This window comes from Callorhinus ursinus, unplaced genomic scaffold, assembly GCF_003265705.2.
Source record: "Callorhinus ursinus isolate GAN/ISIS: 27379988/994484 unplaced genomic scaffold, GSC_fseal_2.0 scaffold11, whole genome shotgun sequence".
NCBI classification, from domain to species: Eukaryota; Metazoa; Chordata; class Mammalia; order Carnivora; family Otariidae; genus Callorhinus; species Callorhinus ursinus.
Window position 1 is genome coordinate 44,331,352 of NW_027397073.1, and position 22,992 is coordinate 44,354,343.

Here is a 22,992-nt window from a genome sequence, read left to right on the forward strand (position 1 = left end):
AAAATGCTACTTCTCAGATCAAAAACTTCAAAAGAAGCCACTGGATATTTAACCCCTGAAAAGCAAGGGCACTACAGCCCAGATCTCAACCCATCTCAACTGCTGGATGATACAAACTTGTTTTCTCATAGGTGCCCAATTTCAACCACAACACATAACCAAACAAGACAAATTCTCAGCAATCCTTTGTGGTGAGAAGAATCGAAATAAAACTGGGGGAAATCCTCAATTTCAAAGATTCCCAGCTAAAGAAATAGAATGTAAGCAAACATTTTGTGTTCCTGAAATGCCCTGTGTCTACAGTGATCAGGTAGAGAAAAGTTATTTCAAGTTCAAATATAACTTGCCGATTGCCACATGGTGCAGTCTTTCCACCCCTACACTCCAAAAACCCAATCAGACAAGTGGCCGTAATCTGACTCCCAGTGCACTGGGAGCTGCGGGGCAGGCAATGAGAGCCTCACTCTGGCCAGGGAAGGCATGAGTGGCAGACCCGCAGCAAGGCAGTGGGGGTAAGTCCTTCTTTGCCTTAAGGGAACAAAGCGCGGGCCAAAAGATGAAACTCTGACTCTTTTATTATAGATCTATGTGCCTTCTCAGACAGAATCTAGAAGGAAACTGTAAGGCAGGCAGATGATTCTTTTTGATCTGGGTACCGGGCATAATCATAAGAGAGACATAGGGAAGGGAGAAGAAAAAAAAAAGGATGCTTTGTTGCAAAATCCTCCAAATATTCGAGACCTGTGCATGCACAGGGAAATTACCTTATGGAGGTAAATCTATCTGCAGTATTTTTCTTCAGAAAAATTACTCACCGGGAAGTTCAGCCGTCCAGAAGTGGATCAGGCTGTGTGTTCAGCTAGAAAATAATGTGTCCGGTTCAGTACAACCCGGGCACATCAACAAACCCCTTTTGTTCTGGGGCGAGAGAAGCAAAACAAGTAGTGTTGATCCATTTTCCGTGAGTGTGAACACATAAGGGAATATTGCTGATAATAACAGGAGCTATGACAGACTCTGCCCGCCGAGGTGAGCACTTGGAAGGTCAGGGCTATGTATGTGCTGCCTGGGAACTTTGGGGTTTGCAGCTAACTGAAGCTGTTCGCTCTGCCCTGGAAGGACATCAGATTCTGTGGGTTTTCCAAAAAAGTTAAAGCACTGTTAGGGAGCATATTTATCTACTCGGGGGCGGGGGTTGATGTTGTTGTTGTTTTAATTCCTCTAGCTGATGAAAATTTGAAGCTGAAAGAGCAACTGAGTTTCTTAAATTAGGTCTCTGGAGGGGCAGGAGTGAACAGGCAGGGAGACAGAACTTGGGGGGCCGGGCAAAGTGAGGGAGCCAGGGTATAGCCAGCAGGTGGCCTTTTGCCAGGGCCCACCTCTCTTGGTGGCACGTGGTGCTGAAAAGGGACCTGGGGTGTCCTGCCCCCTGCCCCCCAGCCTCCTTGGTTTCCTGCTTTGCCCTCTTCCTATCTTCCCGTTGAGGATATTTTTAATGTCCCTCTCAGGGCGTACTCCCTGCCCCATTCCAAGGGCTGTTTGGGCTCTTTATTTTCTCTTCCTCTAGGGAATATGATGCCATTGTCCTCCCAGCTGGGCTTTCTTGTAATTACTTGGAGGAGTTCACAGGCAGGGGACACCAAGGACCGGGGGCTGGCTGTCCCCCTTCTGGAGCCACCCCACCTTGGGCCAAAAATTGGTTTCTCCTTCCAGCTCTGAAGCAAAGCCCCATATCAAACCAGAGGCTGAGTTGAGATCCTAAAGGTCAAGGGGGAGTTCCCCTAGCCCTTTTTAGCACAGCATTTCCCCACTGCTCATCCAGAACCCAGGCTCCTGGGAAGGGGGGGGCTCCTTCCTTATACATCAAGGGGAAAGCTGTGATAACTCTACCCTGTTCAAATACCTGGCTTTCTCTCCTAACCCTTTTCATAGTCCTCTGGTGATCAGAGTCTCTCCACACTCCTTCGCTCTCCCCACTATCACAGGCAAAAGATAAGGGCAAATAACTTGAATAATGGGGTAACTAGAGTAATTGCCCCCACATTGGGAATTCTAGCCATTTCTTGCCCAAGCCAGCAGTTGGCATGAATATCCTCAAACCCCATCCCTTCTCAGCTCCAGAGATCCTCAGACAATAAGAGGAAAACAGACTGGACGAAGAAAATGCTCCCTCCCAACGGCTGTCTTGCTGCACCCCACCCTCCTCCCAGCTCCCCAGCACACCCACAAGGTCCCCCAGAATTGGCGCCCCCGCCGTCTTTCTGGGCCACTCTGAAGGAGGCGAAGGCCGCCAAGAAGACGCTGGAGAACAGCCACTCTCCGTGGAGCCTTCTGCTCCGAGGGCCACTGCCCCCTGCCCCGCGCCCCCGCCGCTGGTCCCCGCGCTCGGCTGCCCCTGGAGGGCGCAGACCGGGTGCCCGGGGCGCCCACACCCGCCTCCAGGGTCCCTTTGGGGAGGCGTGTCTGAGGGGTCACGTCGGGGGTCGAGAGAGGGTCAGGCACAAGAAGGGACTGTCGCCCAGCCCTGCAAAGCACGGCGGAGGCCAGGATGCAGCCTCCCCCGCGCGGCTGCAGGGACGCCTGGAACAGGGGCGGGGCGGGGCGGGGCGGGGGTGGGGCAGGGGCGGGGCCGGGGCTGGTTGGTGGCTGTTTGTCCACCTGGCACCGGCCCGGGGGTGGCCGCTCCCCTGGGGCCCGAGGTTGACACGGCCCAGCGCCGCGCGCCCAGGTCCGCAGGGGAGACGGAGGGAGTGTCCCTGTCGCCGCTCCGGCCCTGCCAGTTCCCACCGCCCCGGCCAGTCACCCTGAGTTCCCCTACCCCGAAGGACTTTACCTTCTCCAAAGACCGGCTTCAGCATTCCTGGCCTCCTCGCGGGCCTCTTCCCTAATCCGCAGTCTCTGCTGGGGGAGAGGAGCATCACGCTCCACAAATCCATTTTCAGAGGGCCATTTTGAGCAACAAAGTGCAAAACTGCAAAAGACCTCCCCCCCCCTTTTTTTTTATTGCTTTACGTTCAAAATATAAATGGCATGTTGAAAGTACATTGAAACTTAAAAGCTTGCTCTGAGGGAATTAACTCTTGCTCTGAGGTAAATATATTCCCTTCTTAATTGTTTAAGAAACTCGATTTAGACATTTTCCTTGCTAGGGACACATCGGTGCAACTGGATGGGCTTTGACCGTTAAATAAAAGGAGGCTAGCATCACAATTTGACTGTTAAGGAGACAATTAATTAATTAATTAAGAAGGTTTTCTGGAAGCATTCTTTCTTGATACGCAAATAACCTTTGAGGGGGCCCTTCCCCACAGTCCCGCAAGATTACACGCCTGGAGTCCACCCAAATTCAATTCCTGAACCCTGCTTTGGTAAACTGATTAGGATCTGTTTTCTTTTCAGTAAGTGTGGACAATTGTGTAGAAGAGAGAGCATCATGGTGGCCTTCAGAGGGGTCTGGACTCAAGCTTTCTGGAAGGCAGTCACAGCAGAATTTCTGGCTATGCTCATCTTTGTGCTCCTCAGCCTGGGATCTACCATCAACTGGGGGGGAACGGAAAAGCCCCTACCTGTCGACATGGTTCTCATCTCCCTCTGCTTTGGACTCAGCATTGCAACTATGGTACAGTGCTTCGGCCACATCAGCGGCGGCCACATCAACCCTGCTGTGACAGTGGCCATGGTGTGCACTAGGAAGATTAGCATCGCCAAGTCTGTCTTCTATGTCACGGCCCAGTGCCTGGGCGCCATCATCGGAGCCGGGATTCTCTACCTCGTCACACCTCCCAGTGTGGTGGGGGGCTTGGGGGTCACCACGGTAACATCTTTAGCTCTTATTTTCAAACTAGGACTCCGGGCTTCTTGCAGACCCCTGCTACAGGACACCCCGATGGCCTGAGAGACTTTCCTAAAATTGCTAATTTCTTCCCAGAGAATTTCTGATGACTCTTGATACCCGTGAAAACTGATCCCAGCAACACTGATTGTATGCATATATAATCATTGTTGGTTATCAAGTGACTTGAATATTATTAAGTCTGGGTGGCACAAAAATTGTGTTGGTTTTTTTCCCTGGGTCTCACTCCCATCCCAGTGACTATACTAGACTATTTATTTAGCTTAAGGCATTTTTATTACAACTATTTGTTGGTTCGCTAGCAGAAGAAACAATTTTGTTTCTTGTCACTTTCATGAGATTTAAAATGATCTACATCAAGGGTCACACTTAAAAAAATAAATTGACGTTTGATCCTAGCTTTGTCCTTAACTGGTTAGGAACATTCAGTTGTTAGCTCAGCACCAAGATTGATTAAAAAAACACACACACAGTTTAAATTTTAATCGAAATATATATTAATTAATTTAAACCTAATTAATGGATTTCATCATTGCCTTATAAAATTACAAGACTCTCAAGAAACTCCTGTATAAGTTAGGTTCAGCAGTGGCACATTTTGCTTCCTTTGTAGAAAAGGACATTCAGCACAAATTCCCACTTGGTCATTGTAGGAGTAATTAATTATCTGTGATGGCCCAAAATGAGTGGAAATTCATTCCATTTTTTTGGATGCAGAGGGAGCGTCTCACTTGTGGGGTGGAACAGAGGGCTCAAATTAACCATTGCTTTTTCCAATGACGAAGTATGCCTTTCACAATGATAGGTTATCACAGAAAATGTACTCATGCTTCAATTCAAATGGAGCATTTCTCTCTTTCTAGGTTCATGGAAATCTTACTGCTGGTCACGGTCTCCTGGTGGAGTTGATAATCACATTTCAGTTGGTGTTTACTATCTTTGCCAGCTGTGATTCCAAACGGACTGATGTCACTGGTTCAGTAGCTTTAGCAATTGGATTTTCTGTTGCAATTGGACATTTATTTGCGGTAAGTTTCCAAGTCCATTTAAATAATTAATTCATTTCATTTAGCCTCACCCTAGAGCTGGCTTAAAGAGCTTGTGTTTATAGCTGTAGTTCTTTAGTATCCAGCCACATTTGTCCATTTTAGGTGATTATTTTGCTAACTTTATGATGAGAATGTTGATATGGCTGCTAACATCTTGACAGTTTCTCTAACCGACTTGGCAAATGGTAGCAAATTGCAGTGAACGCTTCCTGCTCCTAGTCCCGTTTCAGCAATGTCTGAAGTGGTTTTCTTTTTCCCTATAGATCAATTACACCGGTGCCAGCATGAATCCCGCCCGATCCTTTGGACCTGCAGTTATCATGGGAAATTGGGAAAACCACTGGGTAACCCTCCTGTTGATAATTCTTGTCCTCCTACACTTGAGGACAATTACCCATGGAGCTCTTTTTTTTTTTCTTTGCTCACTAGTTTCCTTACTCCCTCCCAAACTTGACTCCCCACTTTCCTACACCCTTCATAAAGACCAGGGAGAGACTAGCCCAGATCTACTGTAAAACATCACATCTTATATCTGCTCGGGGCCTTCGGTGATAGTCTTTCTTTTTTAACAAGTGCTGCCCTGGGCACTGTATCTGATAGACTTACCTATGTGGAACAAGTGAAAAATCAGGGTGATTTGGTGAATATGGAGTTTCACTCATTGAAAGTAAAGCCTTCCTGGCAATAACAAAATATACACTTGCAAAAAAAAAATTAAAAGAAGAAAGAAATGCTTAAAAGCACTGCCCACAGCAAAAATATTTATCTTTTTTGTTTACAAAAACATGAACCCACTTAATAGTATATGAGTCAGAAGCATTTGAACTGCAGATGGAGAGGAACCAATGTTGGGGATGTTTATGCTGTTATCACCATAACCATACTGGAAACATCGATGACTTTCCGAAGAGGTACACTCTCCAGTCTCATGGCCAACCTACTTGCTCATGTGGTGGCAGTGCTTCCAGAGAGTAGCGATATCCATTTTTAAATATCGTGATCCATTTTATTTCAATTGTTTCTTACAACAAAGGAATTTAAATTCCTTGAATGAATAACATGGCAGTGTTAAGGCCACTCTTAGACTAACTTAAAATAACTAATAAAAATATGAGTCTTATGCAAGCCAGCCTCAAGTAGGGCAACCTTTGATTGTCACTTATGTGCCATGAATGTTATTTTACAACTTTTATTTTTAATTCATGAATATAACCATATGTCACTTGTGTTTTAATCTCATTCACACAGTGGTTATTGACCCAGTTACATCCACCCAACCGTGGTATACATTACAAATGAGAGGAAATCGCACCACTACTATAGGCATTCACTGATAAAAAACTGTATTGAGTTTTTAAAAGTAATTTCAATCCTTAAAGAATGAGAGTCAGTGTTCAAAAGCAAAATTTTGGACGCAGCCATGCAAAGAATGTCAACATATACCACCCATGAGATTGGTCATTTTGCCACCGATATTTCCATTTATGTCTCAAAAAATTTGCCACATTAATAGGAATGGAAATTTTTAATGGGCAGTATATAGTTATTTATGGTAAAGGTACAACTGTTAAGTTCAACTTTATTAAATTTGAACTATTTTTGTAATTACAATTTAGACAAATAACAATTTTTAACTTTAGTTATGAAGACTTTAAAATGTGGATGAAAATATATGGCTTTTATTAATCACCTACTGGTTGTGCTAGGCTAGCTAAAATTTGACTAGTAGGAAAATATTTAGCTTGTTGACTGAATTAAAGTTTTCCCCTTATTCCTATTTTATAACAAACTTAATCCCACTGAATACGAAGTGCTTATTCTGTAGCAATGGTTGTGTGGATTTTAGAACTAATTTACAGCACGTTTGCAGATTGATTGATAGAATAACATCAAAATATTAATGGTGAGTTTTCTAGGGAGTGCAATGACACTGTTTTAGTTTTCCTCTTCACACTTTCTATATATCTATATTTTTAGCAAGAAAGATTATTGACCTTTATAAATTTGGAAAGTCATTTTAAAGTATGTTATGACTTCTGTTTTGGAATAGCAACCTGAAACTGAGATTTGCTCTTTTGGGGGAGCGTGTAGCCAGATGTCCTCCTTGTAGGAGTTTTGGGGATGCATCGCAATTATTTAGCAGTCCCTTGTCTCCCTTGTGGGAGTCGTAGCATGGCGAATAGAACATATCTAATGAGCTTTTACTAAAGGAACAGAGAGCAAAGACATTTAGAGGAGGGCTCTCATTTCTCCTTTGAATGGGCAGGGAGAAGGTCAACTCTTACATGGTTTCTTTCTGTTCAAGATAAGGAGCTTAGTCTTTGCAGCCACTCCACCAGGAGTTTCCATGTGAAGTGTATGTGCTCAGCAACAGCTCACATTTTGAATTTTCTTTAGATTTTGCAGTGAGGATGCCACATGAAATTAATTTCCAGAGAATGTCAAGCAAGAAGCATTCCTCTTATTTTTTTCAAATGAGAAAAGGGGAGGTACATGGAAAGCGGTGCAGTAGTTCAAAAAAGAGGCTTGAAATCACACAGACCCGAAATCCCAGTTCAAGCACTTGCTAAGCCTGAAATCCTAAGCAAGCTTCTTGCCCTCTCAGAGTGTCAGCCTTCTTACCCATAAAATCTGGACAATAATCATATCTACCTCAAAGGTTGCTGTTGGAATTACATGACTTAATACAAGAAAAGTGCTAAGTACAGCTGGCTCAGGAAACAAGGTTTCCATTGCTCCACTGAATCTGTTGAATAAATGTCCACTATTCTGCTGCATATATGTGCTCCAAGCAAACGTTGAGGTTTACCAAAACTCAACATTTAGTTTACTCTAGACACAATAATAGTATGATAAAAAGCTTCCATTTGTTGAATGAAAAATCCTATGGAGTTGCTAATCCTCAACTAACCATCACCCATAAACCCAGTACTGGGTTTTTTTCACCAAGTGACCATGGTAGGAACCATGAGGATGAAAGAAGAGTAATGAACAAATCATGAGGTTTTCAATGAATCAAATCACCAGATTTTAGGGAAGAAAAGCGTGTAGCATACAGAAAATGACTCACCGCCAGCCTATTCACATACAACTTTAAATTGTCTAGGAAACATGGAATGGAGCCTGTTGCTATGAAATTGGAACTAATAAATACAAGTATTATTTCAATTTAATTTTTACAACCTATGAGGTCTGTATTATCATAATCCCCACTTTGCAGATGAGGAAATGAAGTTTTAAGGAAGTTAAGTAACTGAATCAAGAATTCACCAAATTGCTAAGTGGTGGAGCTGGGATTCCACTGATGCTCTGCTGAGTAACTATAGCTCAAATGATAAAATCTGTATATTGATTGCGATTAGGTAGGAAACCAAAATAAAATGGCAATATTAAGAAAATAAGATAAGTACTCTCCAGAAATTCTTTTTTTTCCTGAAGAATTCTTAGTGTATCCTTTGTAGGCAATACCACCAAAGAGGGGTTATCTCAACTTTAAGGATTATCAGAAAAATGGAAAGGAAATAACTAATGAAAGCAAGAAAAGAGAAAACAGCCTTTCCTTATTTTCTGTTCATATGTTATTTAGCAATTTGTGGATCTCTGATGTGCAGATGATGTATTTTCTTATATTCTTTCCAATCTTGCTTTCTTCTGCACAGCACATTTGCTCTCTTAATGTTAACCAGCTAGGCTCTAGATTCATGAGTTGTTCAAAAGAATAGTTTTCCTCCACTTTCACTCCATAACTCTTCCATCTTTTCCCCCAGATATATTGGGTTGGACCGATAATAGGAGCTGTCCTCGCTGGTGGCCTTTACGAGTATGTCTTCTGTCCAGATGTTGAACTCAAACGTCGTTTGAAAGAAGCCTTCAGCAAAGCTGCCCAGCAAACAAAGGGGAGCTACATGGAAGTGGAGGACAACAGGAGTCAGGTAGAGACTGACGACTTGATCTTAAAACCTGGAGTGGTGCACGTGATTGACATTGACCGGAGCGAGGAGAAGAAAGGGAAAGACCCGTCGGGTGAGGTGTTGTCTTCTGTATGACTAGAAGATGGCACTGAAAGCAGACGTGAACCCTCAGAACTGTCCTCAGATTTCCTTCCACCCATTAAGGAAACAGATTTGTTATAAATTAGCCATGCACAGGGTTGTTTTTTCATGTCTTATTATTTAGGCTACACAAGAAATATTTCTTTGTTCTACCAAGGAGGAATGGAAGAAACCTATTGTGAATTCCAAATCTAAAAAAGAAGTCTTCTTAAAGTGTCCCCAAAGCAAATATGAATCTAATTTATCCTGCTGCCATTCATTAATAATCAATTTAAAATGTGTATCAAGATTTGGTTAAGTCTTGCCTGGCAGAACTTAGAGACATACCTATCAGTTTGTTCCTCCTCAACCATGACCCTGGGATTGTCAATCCTCGTTTGAGTATTTATTCCATTGAGTCAAATTTTTCAATGACAAGGGACAGTATGTCACAAAGTCATGCACATTCAACAGAGGAAATATAAGAAGCTCTCTTATGGGAAGTCCCTTATTATAAACTACCTTGGCAAGAGAATATTAACAAGGGTCATTGCTAATGAAATGTTTCCATTTTATATGTCAAATACCCAACTTTCAACCTGAACTCCAATTCATAATATTCCTTCCTTTTCCTCAGTGTCCAAGGTAATGTCGACCTAGAGCCCAGAAATTTGAAGAATGTTCAGAAACCCTGTATATTTATTGGTTCCATCTAATAAAATATCCAAAGCATAAGAAACACCTATTAAAACAAACAGGACAAATAGACTCATAAGATTTTACTGGAGTGGAGGAAAAATTACCATTATAAAAAACCATAAGGAAAGAGGAACCTATATTCTGGAATCAAATAGTTGATCTGTTTTCAGTGCACATCCTCAAATACACCACGTGAGGTTAAATATCCAAGCTTTTAACCACTTAACCATGTTGCTTATTTTTTTAATTTATTGGCAAAACTGGGGGTTTTGTTTGTGACTTTGGTTATCTATATGTAAACATTAGCTGAGATTTCTTTTTCATAACAAGAACATAACTAGCTGAATCCTAACTTTTTGTTATTAAGCTCTGCTCACTCTGGAAGGTGTCAAGTGGGGCCCTACCCAGTCCCCATTTCTGCTTCTCTGTCACTTCTCATGAAGTTCGTTGATAATCTTCAGTGTGGCATGTGATGGTATTTTAATGAATGAAAATGCAGGAGAGACAAGGAAGGCCATGGTTGCAGAGTAAAAGGGTGAGGACATCAGAACACTCCATATTCAGAGCTGACTAGACCACCAATCTTTCATTTGTAGAGATATTGTACCTAGGAACCCAACACCATTTTTAAGTATTTTCATTATTGACTCATTTATTTGTCGAGACATCTGTTCCTCCTGAACTGCTCTGCCTTAAGTTAGTAGAATGGTCTCTGGAAACCCCAGTCTCTATCATCTTAACCACCCAGGCTAGACTTTTTCTTAGACAAAGAGCTGCAAATTTAATTGAACAAAGAGCTAGTAGGGAAGCGAAAAACCCATCACTGCAAAGAATGGCTTGAAAACAAGCTGATAATCAAGGACTTTCTTCTCCCACGCACAGTTCCAACTATGTGCCACTTTTTAGTGTTAGTAGAGGTGTGTGTATGTGGCAAAGAGATAATGGACCACTATTCAACCTGATTCTCTTCAGTGCTAAGAAAGTGATGTGCGAGGTCTGCAGGGAGGCATCACACCAGAGCAGTGCCTGGGAGTGTCACTGGTGGTTTTCATGGACGATTCCTAACCCCCAGGCCCCTTGCTCAGATGTGGGGCCAACCACACCCTCCACCAGGGAGACCCATTGTTTCCTATTTGGGGTGGCATCTATAGGAAGTAGGGTAAGATTCTAATGATGGTTTATGCTTGTCTTTTCAAACGTTTGTACGGTGTACCACTAAAGGCTTAAAATCAGGGGAGGGGAGTTGTAAGCTCAAAAGATAATGCTATCAACCAGGGCAAACATGTCAGCTCAAAAGTTAACAAGGAAAAGTTAAACAGATTTTTCTAATATGCTTACAATTTGCTGGCTTACAATCGATTTTATTCAGCCATATGGTTTACTTCTTATACACTCACTTTTATACTCACTTCCAGTTAAAGTATTTAATAAGTTAGTGCTTAAAAAAAAATAGGCATGAATGATGTTTTTGTAAATTGTTTTCCAGCAACCAGCAGAGTGCCTGGCACTTAGTAGGTATGTGTTAGTTAATAAAAATATATGAATTTCATTTAGGATTTAAGAATGTAAGTAACTTTCTTCTAATCTTGTTTTTGCTCAGTATTTAATAAAAGCTTGATTTCAAGGACTACTAAGGGAAGGCAATATAAATGTAAAAACCACAAAATATATTTTTGCATTCTACTATTTCAGACGCATAGAGTGAATGGAAAGCTTTAGCACTTTTTTTTCCCCTGCATATGAGACAACATATTTTGTATTTCACTCAAGGCTCTGCCAGTAAAAAGTAATGAAATTGTACCTTTCTAATGACACCTATGCAGCAGGGGTCTATTGCCTTGTGGATGGCACCAAATTATCCAAGTGTATTAGGACACGAGGGCTTTTCCCTTTAATCCCTTCTTATTAATGAAGTGCATCGTGCTGCTCCCAGGAGAGGACTGCTGACAGATAGACAGAACGAGATCAGAGAGAAAAAACTGGAAGGATATAAATGAATTATACCCAGCCAGGAAGCAATGCCAAGTGTCTCTTCCCTATGGAAAAATACAACAAGCACTCCAAAATTGTGAGATGGTCCCTACAATGAAAATGTATATAGTTTGTCAAAAGAAGTACAAAGGGTAAGAGTCGTTTTTAAGTTTGCCGGGGGGGGGGCTTTCTTAAATATTTGGGGCCCAGCATCTGAATGTATTTTTTTCATTGTTGAAGTTGGCTTTTCTTTTTTCCCAAGAGTCCTAAACTTTTACACTGGAAGGAAATATTTTCTGGTACCTAAACTGTTGCCTAGATGTAAGATTCCTGTACTTTGTGTCTACCATTTGATGCTTTTCATAAATTCTTCCCCTTTCTGACTCTTCTCCTAATGTAGTTGATACGTCCTAGCTGTCACTCAGTCTGAAAAAAAAGGGATTAGAAATATCTGAATAACATAGATGATGGCATTAAACTATCTGATTAATTGTTAAAGGTCTGATTCCAAATAGGACAGACTATTCTTCTTAGGCCGTGAAACCCTGCAACTTAACTTACTGGTTTCAATTCAGTAACGAACAGGAAAATTCCAAAATAGAGTAGCAAACTGAAGCACTAAAATTAATCCTATTGAGGCCCTTTGTTGCATCGTGTTGATATTATCCCTGCCTGTTGTGAACATTTGACAGAGAAATTGCCTTTGTGACAACTAGATGACAGTAGGAGCTCAAGAGACAGCCTTATCAGATAATACAAGGCCAATATAACTTGTCCTTATAAGCACTATAGAATGGGCAAACTCAGAATATCTTATGCCTGAAAGTAATTCTGTCTTTATGTTTATGTTCATGGCATCAAAATTTTTAGGAAGACGTGACTACTATCTGGAAAGTGCACTGAACAAAACTCACTTTCTTTACCACAAATTTTGTGTGCTTGCATTGTATTGTAATACTTTATAGATCACCCCAAAATAGCAGTAACTTTTGAAATTCGTAGTTCTCTGAAACACATAGAAGACATTTAATTTAGGGCTCAAAAACTGTGGCCACTCACTTTTGCAGATGACCATACCCTATGAAAGCAGTTATAGTGTCACCCACACCTGTTAAAATCCAAGAGCTAAAAATTACACCTAATCTATATAACCCGTTGGAATATATTTTTAGATTCTCTTCAGGATTAATTAGATAAGCATGCAGTTTATGCAAATATAATTGTTTATCACTTTTATGACCCAAATCACTATTGTAATTCCTGATAAACTGGTGAGAATAAACTAAGCATATGATTATATTCACAATTATTTATTAATGGAAATATTATCCCAACATCAGAGCTAATGTTGAGATTTAAACTGTAATGTCTAAAATGTCTAATATTTGGAATAATCTATTAAGTATTAGCATTGTAGTTGATTTCCATGAATTGCATTGTATCTCATACTACTAAGTTTGTGCAAATAAACTTTTAATGTTTAAAAAGTAAGCATTGCATCTGATAATGCTTGAAAATTCACTCATAGTTTTTTCAAGTTAGATCTTGCAAGCATCCTTTAGAATGACCCAAAGGTTTAGATATTTGAGTATAATCAACACCAAATGAAACAGCGGTGGGATCTATATAATGAAATGCATTTTTTGGAAGGCTGCAGAGGATACACTATGGTAGGCCCTGATGGACACAATGAAAATTGTACTTTCATGGGCTTACTTCTAAATGTTCACATCCATGCAGAATAGGCCATTGAAGATCAGCTATCATTACAGTGAGTCTGAAAGTGAAGACTTTATCAACTGTGACTCGGATGAGGCTGGTATTGCTAAATAGATGATCCATCCTTAGGGCATTTGGCAGAGTCTGCCTACCCAGATGGATAATGTAGGCACAGTGAATACTGGAACACTCCCTTGGGTTCTTAGTTTGAGGGGCTCCTCAATTTTGAGAGGCTATAGACCCTCAGGGAAGAATTGAAGACAATCATTTGTGTAGTGTGCAACCCATCAGATGAGTAGTGAATGATGCCTTCGGAGCCAGGTGGACACGTACCTCTCTTACAGCATTTGTCAGTGTTCGCCAATATAGCAATGGCAGTATTTCACATTGTAGTGAAATAGCTTGTGTAGGTATCTGTCTCCCCTACTAGCTTCTAAACTCCTTAAGGGCTAGGATGATATTTTATTTCTTCCATATCCCCCACCCGCAGCACTGAGCACCAGGCTTGACATTTCACTCAATATATGCTCGTTGCATGGATGAATAAAGAACTTAAGGAGTATCTCACAATCACGAGGAAATACTACAAAGCACTGTACCTCAATTTAGTTGCTCTTGCCGTTGTGTAGATGTGTGCTAAATATTTGAATTCTTATAGTTCCAGTTAGGAGCCTGAAAGTAGCTCAAGCACTAAAGAAAAAGCAAAGAAAAAATGCACAGAAAGAATAAAACACTAATTGGATTTCTAAAATTTATACCTAATGGGTAGGCAACAAGACATGTTTTCATTGCTGTATTTATACAATGGCCAGATGTTAAACGAAATTTAGCTCAATGAGTATTTCAGCAAGAAAAGTATTTTAACAAGCATGGGAAGCTAGAGATATAAATGTCAGCCTGATTTTAGATAATTATCCTGCTTGGAAAATGTCCAAAATAATATGTCACCTGAATAATTCTTACTATTTTTTTTCATTTGTCTACCTCTTCACTCCTCAGTTTTTTTTTTAAGATTTTATTTATTTATTTGAGAGAGAGAATGAGAGAGAGAGAGCACGTGAGAGGGGGGAGGGTCAGAGGGAGAAGCAGACTCCCTGCCGAGCAGGGAGCCCGATGTCGGACTCGATCCCGGGACTCAAGGATCATGACCCGAGCCGAAGGCAGTCACTTAACCAACTGAGCCACCCATGCGCCCCTTCACTCCTCAGGTTTAAGGAGACATTGAGAACTTTAGAAAGCTGAGTTGAGTTCTCCCTCCACGTAGTCAGAAACCTCTGAGAAACTGTGGCACTGATTTTTGAAAGCTTTATGCATAGCATAGTGATAGCACATGGCTAGTGCTCAATGAAAGCATGGTGAATGGATGAATGGATGGATGGATGGAGGAGTGGATTGATGAGTGGATGCAAGTGGATGGATGGATGGAGGAGTGGATGGATGAGTGGATACAATCTGGAGACATGAAATTAATATGTGAACAGATGGCAATCCTAGCCTGGATTCTTTTTCCCTTATGAAAGCATTGGCCATAGGTCAGGAAGGTAGAGGAGAAATGCATGGATTAGAATAATTACCAACTATGGGTATATATATGGGATTTTATAATTTATAAATATTACTCTCAATTATTTAATCTACATTAAATGGGGTAAGCATTACTATCATCTTCATTTCCAAAGATGAGAAAAGCAAGTGTCAATGAGATTAAGTAAATTACCCAAGATTATACCCAAGAATAAAGCAAAAACTAGGGATGTCTGGATGGCTCAGTCAGTTAAGCATCCAACTCTTGATTTCACCTCAGGTCATGATCTCAGGGTCGTGGGATCGAGCCCTGCATCGGACTCTGTGCTGACTATGGAGCCTGCTTGAGATACTCCCTTTCCTTCTCCCTCTGCCCCTCCCTGCTCACGGTCTCTCTCTCTCTAAAATAAAGGGGGGGCGCCTAGGTGGCTCAGTTGGTTAAGCGTCTGCCTTCAACTCAGGTCATGATCCCAGAGTCCTGGGATAGAGCCCCCTGTCAGGCTCCCTGCTAAGTGGGGAGACTACTTTTCCCTCTACTGCTCCCTTTGCTTGTGCTCTCTGTCTCTCTCTCTCTCTCTCTCTGTCAAATAAATAAATAAATAAAATATTTAAAAATTAAAAAATTAAAATAAATTTTTAAAAGTAGAGCAAAAATTGGATCTCATATCCTAATTAATCCCATTTCCCTAAATTATTCCCCTAAATCACACAAAGTTCTCCCATTTCTTCCATTCTTCTATCAGTTTAATTTCCCATCAGCCATGTTTCCTTAAGTGGCAAGAAACATATACTATCCATGCGAGAGGAAATCCTTATGTACAACACTGACAAAGGGCAATATATTAAGTACTACAGACCTGGACTATCACAGACCTTAAAAAATAGTGTTGGGGCATCTGGCTGGCTTAGTTAGTGGAACACATGAGTCTTGACCTCAGGGTTGTGAGTTCGAACCCACTTGTGAGTTTGAACCCACACTGGGTGTAGAGATTACTTAAAAATAAAATCTTGGGGAAAAAAAAAGGATATAGTGTTAGTTGCTTCAAGGGGGAGACTTTGGATAATTTCAGACATTTTTCATTGATATTGTTCCTTTTGAAAATATTATAAGGATCACTATTTGAGATATTTTTTCATTTGATCCAGAAAAGAGAACCAAGGTTCTCTTTTTTCTCAGTCTATGTAGACTCCTCTGAGCCACTACCATGTATTGTGTCTTATCCGTGGTACTGTAGGCTTCCGACTACTCCAACATTCATATCTGCTTCTTCCAAGCCTTTGACTTTTCATATCCAATAGAGATTGCAGTGTGGTTAAACTTCTCAGTTGTTCCCGACTTCACCTCTCATTATCATTTTGACCACTTCTGAAGCGATTATTCAAATATTCAAGTACAAATGCCACAAAGATAAATCAGCTAAACTTACAAAGTGTTTTTGAAAGGGACTTTGAATGGCCAAGAAAACTCTTTCTTTACGGAGCAGGGCTATGACAGACGCCTCTTGCACAATATACTTTCCACTTTCTAGCTTAAATTTCCTGGCTTTTTAAATAAAATAAAATTATCATAGGGGAACCAATAAAATGGTGTTTGGAAATAATCTGAGCTTACCCTAGATCAGTCTATAAAGTTTACAGACTGGTTTTTTGTTGTTTTTTGTTTGTTTGTTTGTTTGTTTGTTTGTTTGTTTTAAGTAGGCAGGGAGAGGGGGGAAGGAGGTGCGGGTAGGGGAGGGGGAGAGAGAGAATCCCAAGCAGACTCCACACCGAGCGTGAGGCCCAAAGCAGGCCTCGATCTCATGACCCTGAGATCATGACCTGAGCCCAAATCAAGAGTTGGACACTCAACCGACTGAGCCACTCTTACAGACTGTATTTTTTTTAATAAGACAAAATAAAGGTTATTTTTGGGTGGGCTAAGTTATAACATTGTTACAACAGCAACAGCTTTGGGAAGTAACTGAATAGAAGAGCCCTTGTCAGTACTTTCCCTTTCCTGCAACAGTAAGAGGAGATTTTCATGTACAAAACAGAACTGAACATACACCTAGTACCTGTGTGTTGGCAAACTACAGGGCTGTAGATTAAGTCCCTCAATACTTTGACTCAGACTCTCAGAAGACAACAATCTCGTAAAATATAGAGATGTATAACCAATGACTACGAGAAACCATAACTAAATTGATTCAATGTAGGGCTCCCAGAGGGGAAAGAGGAAAGACAGGGAAGAGGGAGGGAGGGCAGTCAGGAATCCCCCAGTCACAGTAAAGCGCTAGGCTCCTAGCGCTCCTGCCCCCACCCAGTACAGAAGTTGCTAACACAGCAGTTGCCCGTATGCACAGAAAGTCCTGGTGCTAAGTCAGCACATTCTTCTCCTCCTATATGGAATCAGTGCCCCAAGAGAACTGGACTATGCTTTGTCTTTCACAGACGTGAGCCCCCATCTCAATTTTAATTGTCAAATGTCAGGCTAAAGGGAAACAGGCTCCTCCTGTGGAATAAAAGTACATCTTGATTTTCAGCAAGGAAGACAGGATGAAAGCGAGATCTCCCCATTTCTCTCAAGAAATCTAGCCTCTAAAATGTCCATCTCTGGTGCGCCTGGGTGGCTCAGTCCTTTAAGCGTCTGCCTTCGGCTCAGGTCATGATCCCAGGGTCCTGGGATCGAGCCCCACATGGGGCTCCCTGCTCAGCAGGAAGCCTGCTTCTCCCTCTCCCATTCCCCCTGCTTGTGTTCCCTGTCTCGCTGTGTCTTTCTCTGTCAGATAAATAAATAAAATCTTTAAAAAAATAAAAATTAAAAATTAAAAAAATTAAATGTCCGTCTTTGAAAAAGAAAACATATGAGCCTAAATCTCAGCACATGGCTCCTGGAAATGATTTGCCACATTAGGCTACTCCAGGATTTCAATGTCAGAACTTATCACAAAGGATGTAAGCTTTATCTTGTTGTTTCAAAGGCCAATCTCATGGAAACAGTCGCAGAAGCACGAGGAATGAGAGCTGCTGAGATTCTCTGGTGACCCGCAGTAAGAAAGAGTTGAGAAAAGCTGATACAGATTATTCAGCCCTGTGGTGTTGGTACATTGTGGTTAAATCATTCATATTCTTTGAACTCTAATAAAAAATTCTCATCAAACAATGATGACATTTTCATCTCATCAAAATTTAATCACAAGAGTATTGTAATTCTGATTTTCTTCACCTCGGTTCAAATTGAAAGTAATTGTCAGACGTCATTTTAATTCTAACCATTACATCCCTTCTTACATGTTCTCCCTCACATTATCATGGCCCATTTTGTTCTTGAAGAGGCATGTCATTTTTTTCTATTATTCAGGCAGTTTTAAAAGAACTTTGTCACCTACTTACAAATAGTACACTTAAGGCTCATTTTAAAAAGCATTTGAGATAACAAATTAACATGAATGGAAAATTTTTTCCTTGAACCACTGAGAGACATGAGGGGTAATAAATTCTGACTATGGAATTGCTTGATGTTGGAAAAACACTTAATTGCCTGAATTCTTGAGCGTTTCAAAAAAAAATTTCCTTAGCAACCCTCAGCGCGAGGGGCTTAAAATGCACAAAAGCAGAGAGGTAAACACAAGCTTGTTTAAATTTCTTCCTTTGACACTTTGGAAACAGAGAGGCGGCCCCTCCTGGAGGTGGCAAGTGAGTCCTGATCACTACTTCCAGGGATATATGGAAATCCAGCAACAAAACCCAAGAGGACTGTAAGATTTGGGATACTATGTGCGTTGTATTTTCTGTTTCCCACAAGAAACATGTATTATCATCAGGATCAGAAAGGAAAAAAATGAATGATGTATTTAGAAAGACCTACAAGGTCTGACTGGAATGTATGGGTCAGAGGACAACACAGAGGATATAACCTGGAGCCTCTTGGAATCGGTCCCATTTCTGCGTCTATGTCAAAGAGCAGAAAAGTCCAACCAAAGCAAAGATTCTACACTCAAATTCTTATGGGGTAAGCAGGCAAGCAATGGGATGGAGTCAAGAATGCCTTGGGGAGATTGAGGCAAATGGGGGAAAACTCAGCTCAGCAGATTTTTGTCATCTGAGAACTTGGGTCCAATATGTTCTGATCTTCCAAACTTTTAGACAAACTTAAAATTTCAAATTGTATATGAAGTCTCCAAATTCTTAAATGTTGGCCTATGTGTTTTGTTTTTGTTTTCGTTTTTTGACTATAGAGACAAAGAACATAAGTATGAGATTGGGCCGGGCTCAAGCATCACCAATTTGAGACCCTTACTCTCAGGCCTCTTGGACATCTTTATTTATGTTCCTCAAACACCTCAAACTGAATGTGTCCCAAACTGAGCTAATTATCTAGTTTTCTCCAAGCCCGTGTCTCCTCTTATGTGTCCAAAGCACAGAGTGTCTAGACCAGAACCTGGCTGTCACCCACACTTCCCATTCATTCCCCATTATTTGCCAAATTGAAGATCTCATTCCTTCTTGCCTCCATTCTTACTGCCTCTACCTTGGTTCAGGTCAATGCAATCGTCATCCAAATCATTGCATTACCCTCCAAATCCAGTGGCTCTCTACCAGGAGTAAATTTGTTCCCCCGATGATAATTGGTAGTGTCTGCAGACATGTTGGTTGTCACAGCTGGAGGTAAGCTTCTGGCATCCAGTGGGAAGACGTCAGCGATACTTCAAAACACAAAGTCCTCTACCCCCAACAAAGAGTTATCAGGCTCAATATGTCCAATAGTGCTGAGGTTGACAAATCCTGCAACTGGTCTACCTGCCTTCAGTCTTGCTTCCCTCTAAGCAAGAGGAATAATCCTCTTTTAAAAATGAAATCATATTTCAAGGTTATCTTTCAAATGTGAAATAGTATCTTTTTATCCTTTAAAGGTTATCTTTAAATGAAATCATTATCTTTTAAAGGTTATCTTTTAAAAATGAAATCACGTATCTCTAGAAAAACCTGGGAGATAATGTTTATTTTTCTATCCAAATCCCACGCACATACGTTTTTGCAACAAGAATCCTTTTGCTCCCGAGAAGGATGGGTCCTCAGTTCCAGGGAGTCAACCTTGATTTTACCCAACCAGAGTAATTTAACTGCCCTCTCTATGACTGGTTTAGGAAAGGGCCTGAGAATAATTTGTGTAACATCATAGTCTCTATTCTTCAAAGGAGGCTGTGATAGATTTATTTCCAAGATGGCCATAATAACTCCTACCATTCTTATTTATGTGTACCTTTGCAGTAGGACTTCATTGTTCTTCCCATCATGAGATTAAATATTTTCTTATCCCCTGAATTTGGGCTGTTCCTGTAACCCGCTTTCACCAATAGAATGTTGCAGAGTGGTTTCATGGGCTTTTGGAGGCTAGGCTTCAAGATGTCTTGTAGCTTCGGCTCACTTCCTTAGAACACTCCCTGGAGACTGCCATGGGAAGAAGCCCAGTCTAGTCAACTGGGAGAAAAGACCACTTGGAGCAGGGAGGCCAGCTGTCCCAGTCATCGCAGCTGAGGTCTCAGACAGGTAAGGGAGCTAATCTTAGACCATCGAGCCCCACTTAAGCCACCAGTGGACTGACTGCAGGAGAATGAGTGAGTCCAGGACAGAGCAGGTGAAGTTCCCAGCTAAGCCGAACCCAAACTACTGACTCACAGAGTCCTTAGTGCCTAACATGGTGATTGTTACAGGCCATTAATTTTTGATGTCGTTTGTCATGCCTCAATAAATAACTGATCCAAAGACATGAGGAAGGAACATGGCCTATCCCTCCTTCTACCCTTGGATGCTATTGTGTGGGGAGGCAATATCTGGCTTTTTTAGCCATTCTGAGAGACTTACCTGGCACAGCAAGAAGACCAGAGTAGGAAGAAAGGAGTCTGAGGCTCCCTGATATCACTGAGCTGCTGAATTAACCTCCTTCCTCTAGACCTCTTCTTATGGGGTAAATCATAATAAAGTTCCCTTATTACTCAAGCTATTTTCATCCTATTTTTCTCTTACTTCCAGATAAAAGTGTCCTTCCTTAGGACTTCCATTATCCTTAGGACAAAATTAAAGTCCATTCATGATCTGGTCCCTGCTTATCCTCTAACCTCATCTGTCGATACTCCCCACCTTGCCCCTCACTCTGACTGGCACACTCACCTTGAACTTCTTCAAGGCTCAAAGGAGCCGTGCTCTCCCTGTCTTGCTCAAGGCCTTCACATGTCTTAGTCCCTCTGACTGGAGCTCTGTTAGTGCCCCCCCTCCCCAACAAACACACACACACCATCACTCTACCTTTCTCCTCAAAATAACGTAGTAGTTTTTTGTGACATTTACATTAATAGTTTTACAAAGTTTGCCTACCAACAATACTAGGCTAACCTCTCTGCCCATTTCCCCCCTCTTCTTAAAGGCAATCACTTCTTTTAACTAAATATTTTGGCAATTGCTTCTATGTCTTTAAATAGTATATTTGTACCGCTACTTGCTGATTTTTCTAGTTTGAGGTTTTAGACATTTGTCTTTTGACTTGCCGCTATTACGGAAGATTCATTGTCTTCCCTTCTGTTTCTAACACACAAATATATATACAGACATGTTTTTTACAGCTGACTCATGAGTTCACTATAATTTCTTTGCTTTTCTTACATTTTTTTTATTTCCCCTAAGTTGATAATAATCTTGCAGGGTTTCTTAATTATTTATGTATTTATCAGTTTAACTCCAAATCCTTCATCAATTTTCCAAATCTTCTCTTGAGATGTTGAGACATGGCAGGCATTCTCTCAATGGCACCTTTCTGAAGAAACCTCTTCTAGAGCCTTCTGCAGGATCCAGCCTGGACTGCTGGAGCTCCTGAGCTGGTAAATTTCTGCCACCCTAGGACCTCCCTACACCATCACCTTGAGAATTCCCTTTACCTCTCTCCTGTGTCTCTCCTATTCTCTACCTTCCTCTTTGTTGTTGTTGCTCTTTGTTTATTTATTTATCCTGACAATTGATTATAGACCGAGAATAGGAATTTTGAAGGTTTCTGGCAGATGAGAAATATGATACCATTTGTTTTACTGATTCTCTCTCCCCTCCGCTCCCCCCACCTCCCACCCACCCCTGCCTTTTTCCTCAGTTTATGGGTGCCTCAATTTTCCTCAGCACATTGATATTTTATAATGATATGTCTTGCATCTATTTTAATCCACCTCATTTTGTTGCCAGGCATACAAGGAGCTTTTTCAATCTCGAACTCAGATCCTTCAAATCCAGTATACTCACTTGAATTTTCCCTTACATCCGCCTTTCCATTTTGCCTCATCTTTCTTCTGGAACTCCTATGATTCAGATATCACACTTTCTGTATTACATCAGAAGCTTTGCTCAAAAGCCTGGTTATCCTTGACTATCCCTCACATTTAAGTATGGGGACCAAATCCTCCAAACACAAGTGTAGCACTCCTGAGCTGCGAACTTCACTGTAGGGTGATCTGACTTGGCAACTCAGGTGAGGAAGCCTGGATGTCCCCGTCTTCAGATCTCTGTGCTTGGGCTGGCCAGATTGCCCAGAGAAAGTCCTTCCATCCCCTGCATGGAAGGTGAAGGCCTGGCTGTTCGACGTCGGCAAGCGGAATGCAAGAGGGTTGGGGGGTGGTCTCAACATCCAGTATTGTACACATTCACTTAATCCCCTGGTTTCAGTATGGTAGCTCCATCCTCAACTGAGCTCAGTCTCTCACTCGAAAAAAATAAATCCTCCTTCTCTTGCCAGGGTTGTTGGTTGTTGAGATCTGGGAATCTGAGTACTTCAGAGACCACCTTCCAACCGGTCCTCCTCATCTTAGCCTTTGTGATGCTCCCTCTCCTACCAGCTCCGCGCAGTACCTCTCTCTGAACTGTGGGTCCCGCATATATTGAGTTGGATCTTATCTCTCACTTCTGCCGCACCATCAATTCTCTCATCCATCTGCTTTCCAGGTTACAAAATTGTGTAGCTATTGCTTACTTTTCTCTTCTTCCTTTCCTTTGGGGCTTAAGACTTTTAAAAATCACTTTAGAATTGTTTTATGGGGAACTTGGCAGGAGGTCAAAGTGTTTACTCTTCCATCTTTGCGCAGAAATCCTCAAACCCCTTCTGCTCTTGGTTTAACAACGTTACTTCCTC

The 22,992-nt window shown here is 41.4% G+C and overlaps 1 protein-coding gene across 2 annotated transcripts; it reads left to right on the forward strand.

The window, feature by feature from the left end:
- The first annotated feature begins 385 nt into the window (after window positions 1-385).
- On the forward strand, window positions 386-11,924 carry AQP4 (aquaporin 4). Of its 2 annotated transcripts, XM_073898379.1 has the most exons (6): window positions 386-512; window positions 3,400-3,814; window positions 4,717-4,881; window positions 5,166-5,246; window positions 5,705-5,813; window positions 8,670-8,884. In XM_073898379.1, the coding sequence occupies exons 1-6, from the start codon at window positions 481-483 to the stop codon at window positions 8,744-8,746; spliced, it is 879 nt and encodes a 292-aa protein (XP_073754480.1). In that variant the 5' UTR covers window positions 386-480; the 3' UTR covers window positions 8,747-8,884. The 2 variants fall into 2 exon arrangements, with proteins under 2 accessions (XP_073754480.1, XP_025742607.1); XM_025886822.2 differs by lacking the exon at window positions 5,705-5,813 and having other exon boundaries at window positions 8,670-11,924.
- Window positions 11,925-22,992: the final 11,068 nt, after the last annotated feature.

What these genes read in the sequence shown, in the direction of transcription:
- AQP4 (XM_025886822.2), top strand. Translation starts at nt 481, where the DNA reads ATGAGTGGCAGACCCGCAGCAAGGCAGTGGGG. An exon ending in CCCGCAGCAAGGCAGTGGGG is followed by an intron (nt 513 to 3,399) that starts GTAAGTCCTTCT and finishes TTTTCTTTTCAG; the next exon opens with TAAGTGTGGACAATTGTGTA. An exon ending in GAAATTGGGAAAACCACTGG is followed by an intron (nt 5,247 to 8,669) that starts GTAACCCTCCTG and finishes CTTTTCCCCCAG; the next exon opens with ATATATTGGGTTGGACCGAT.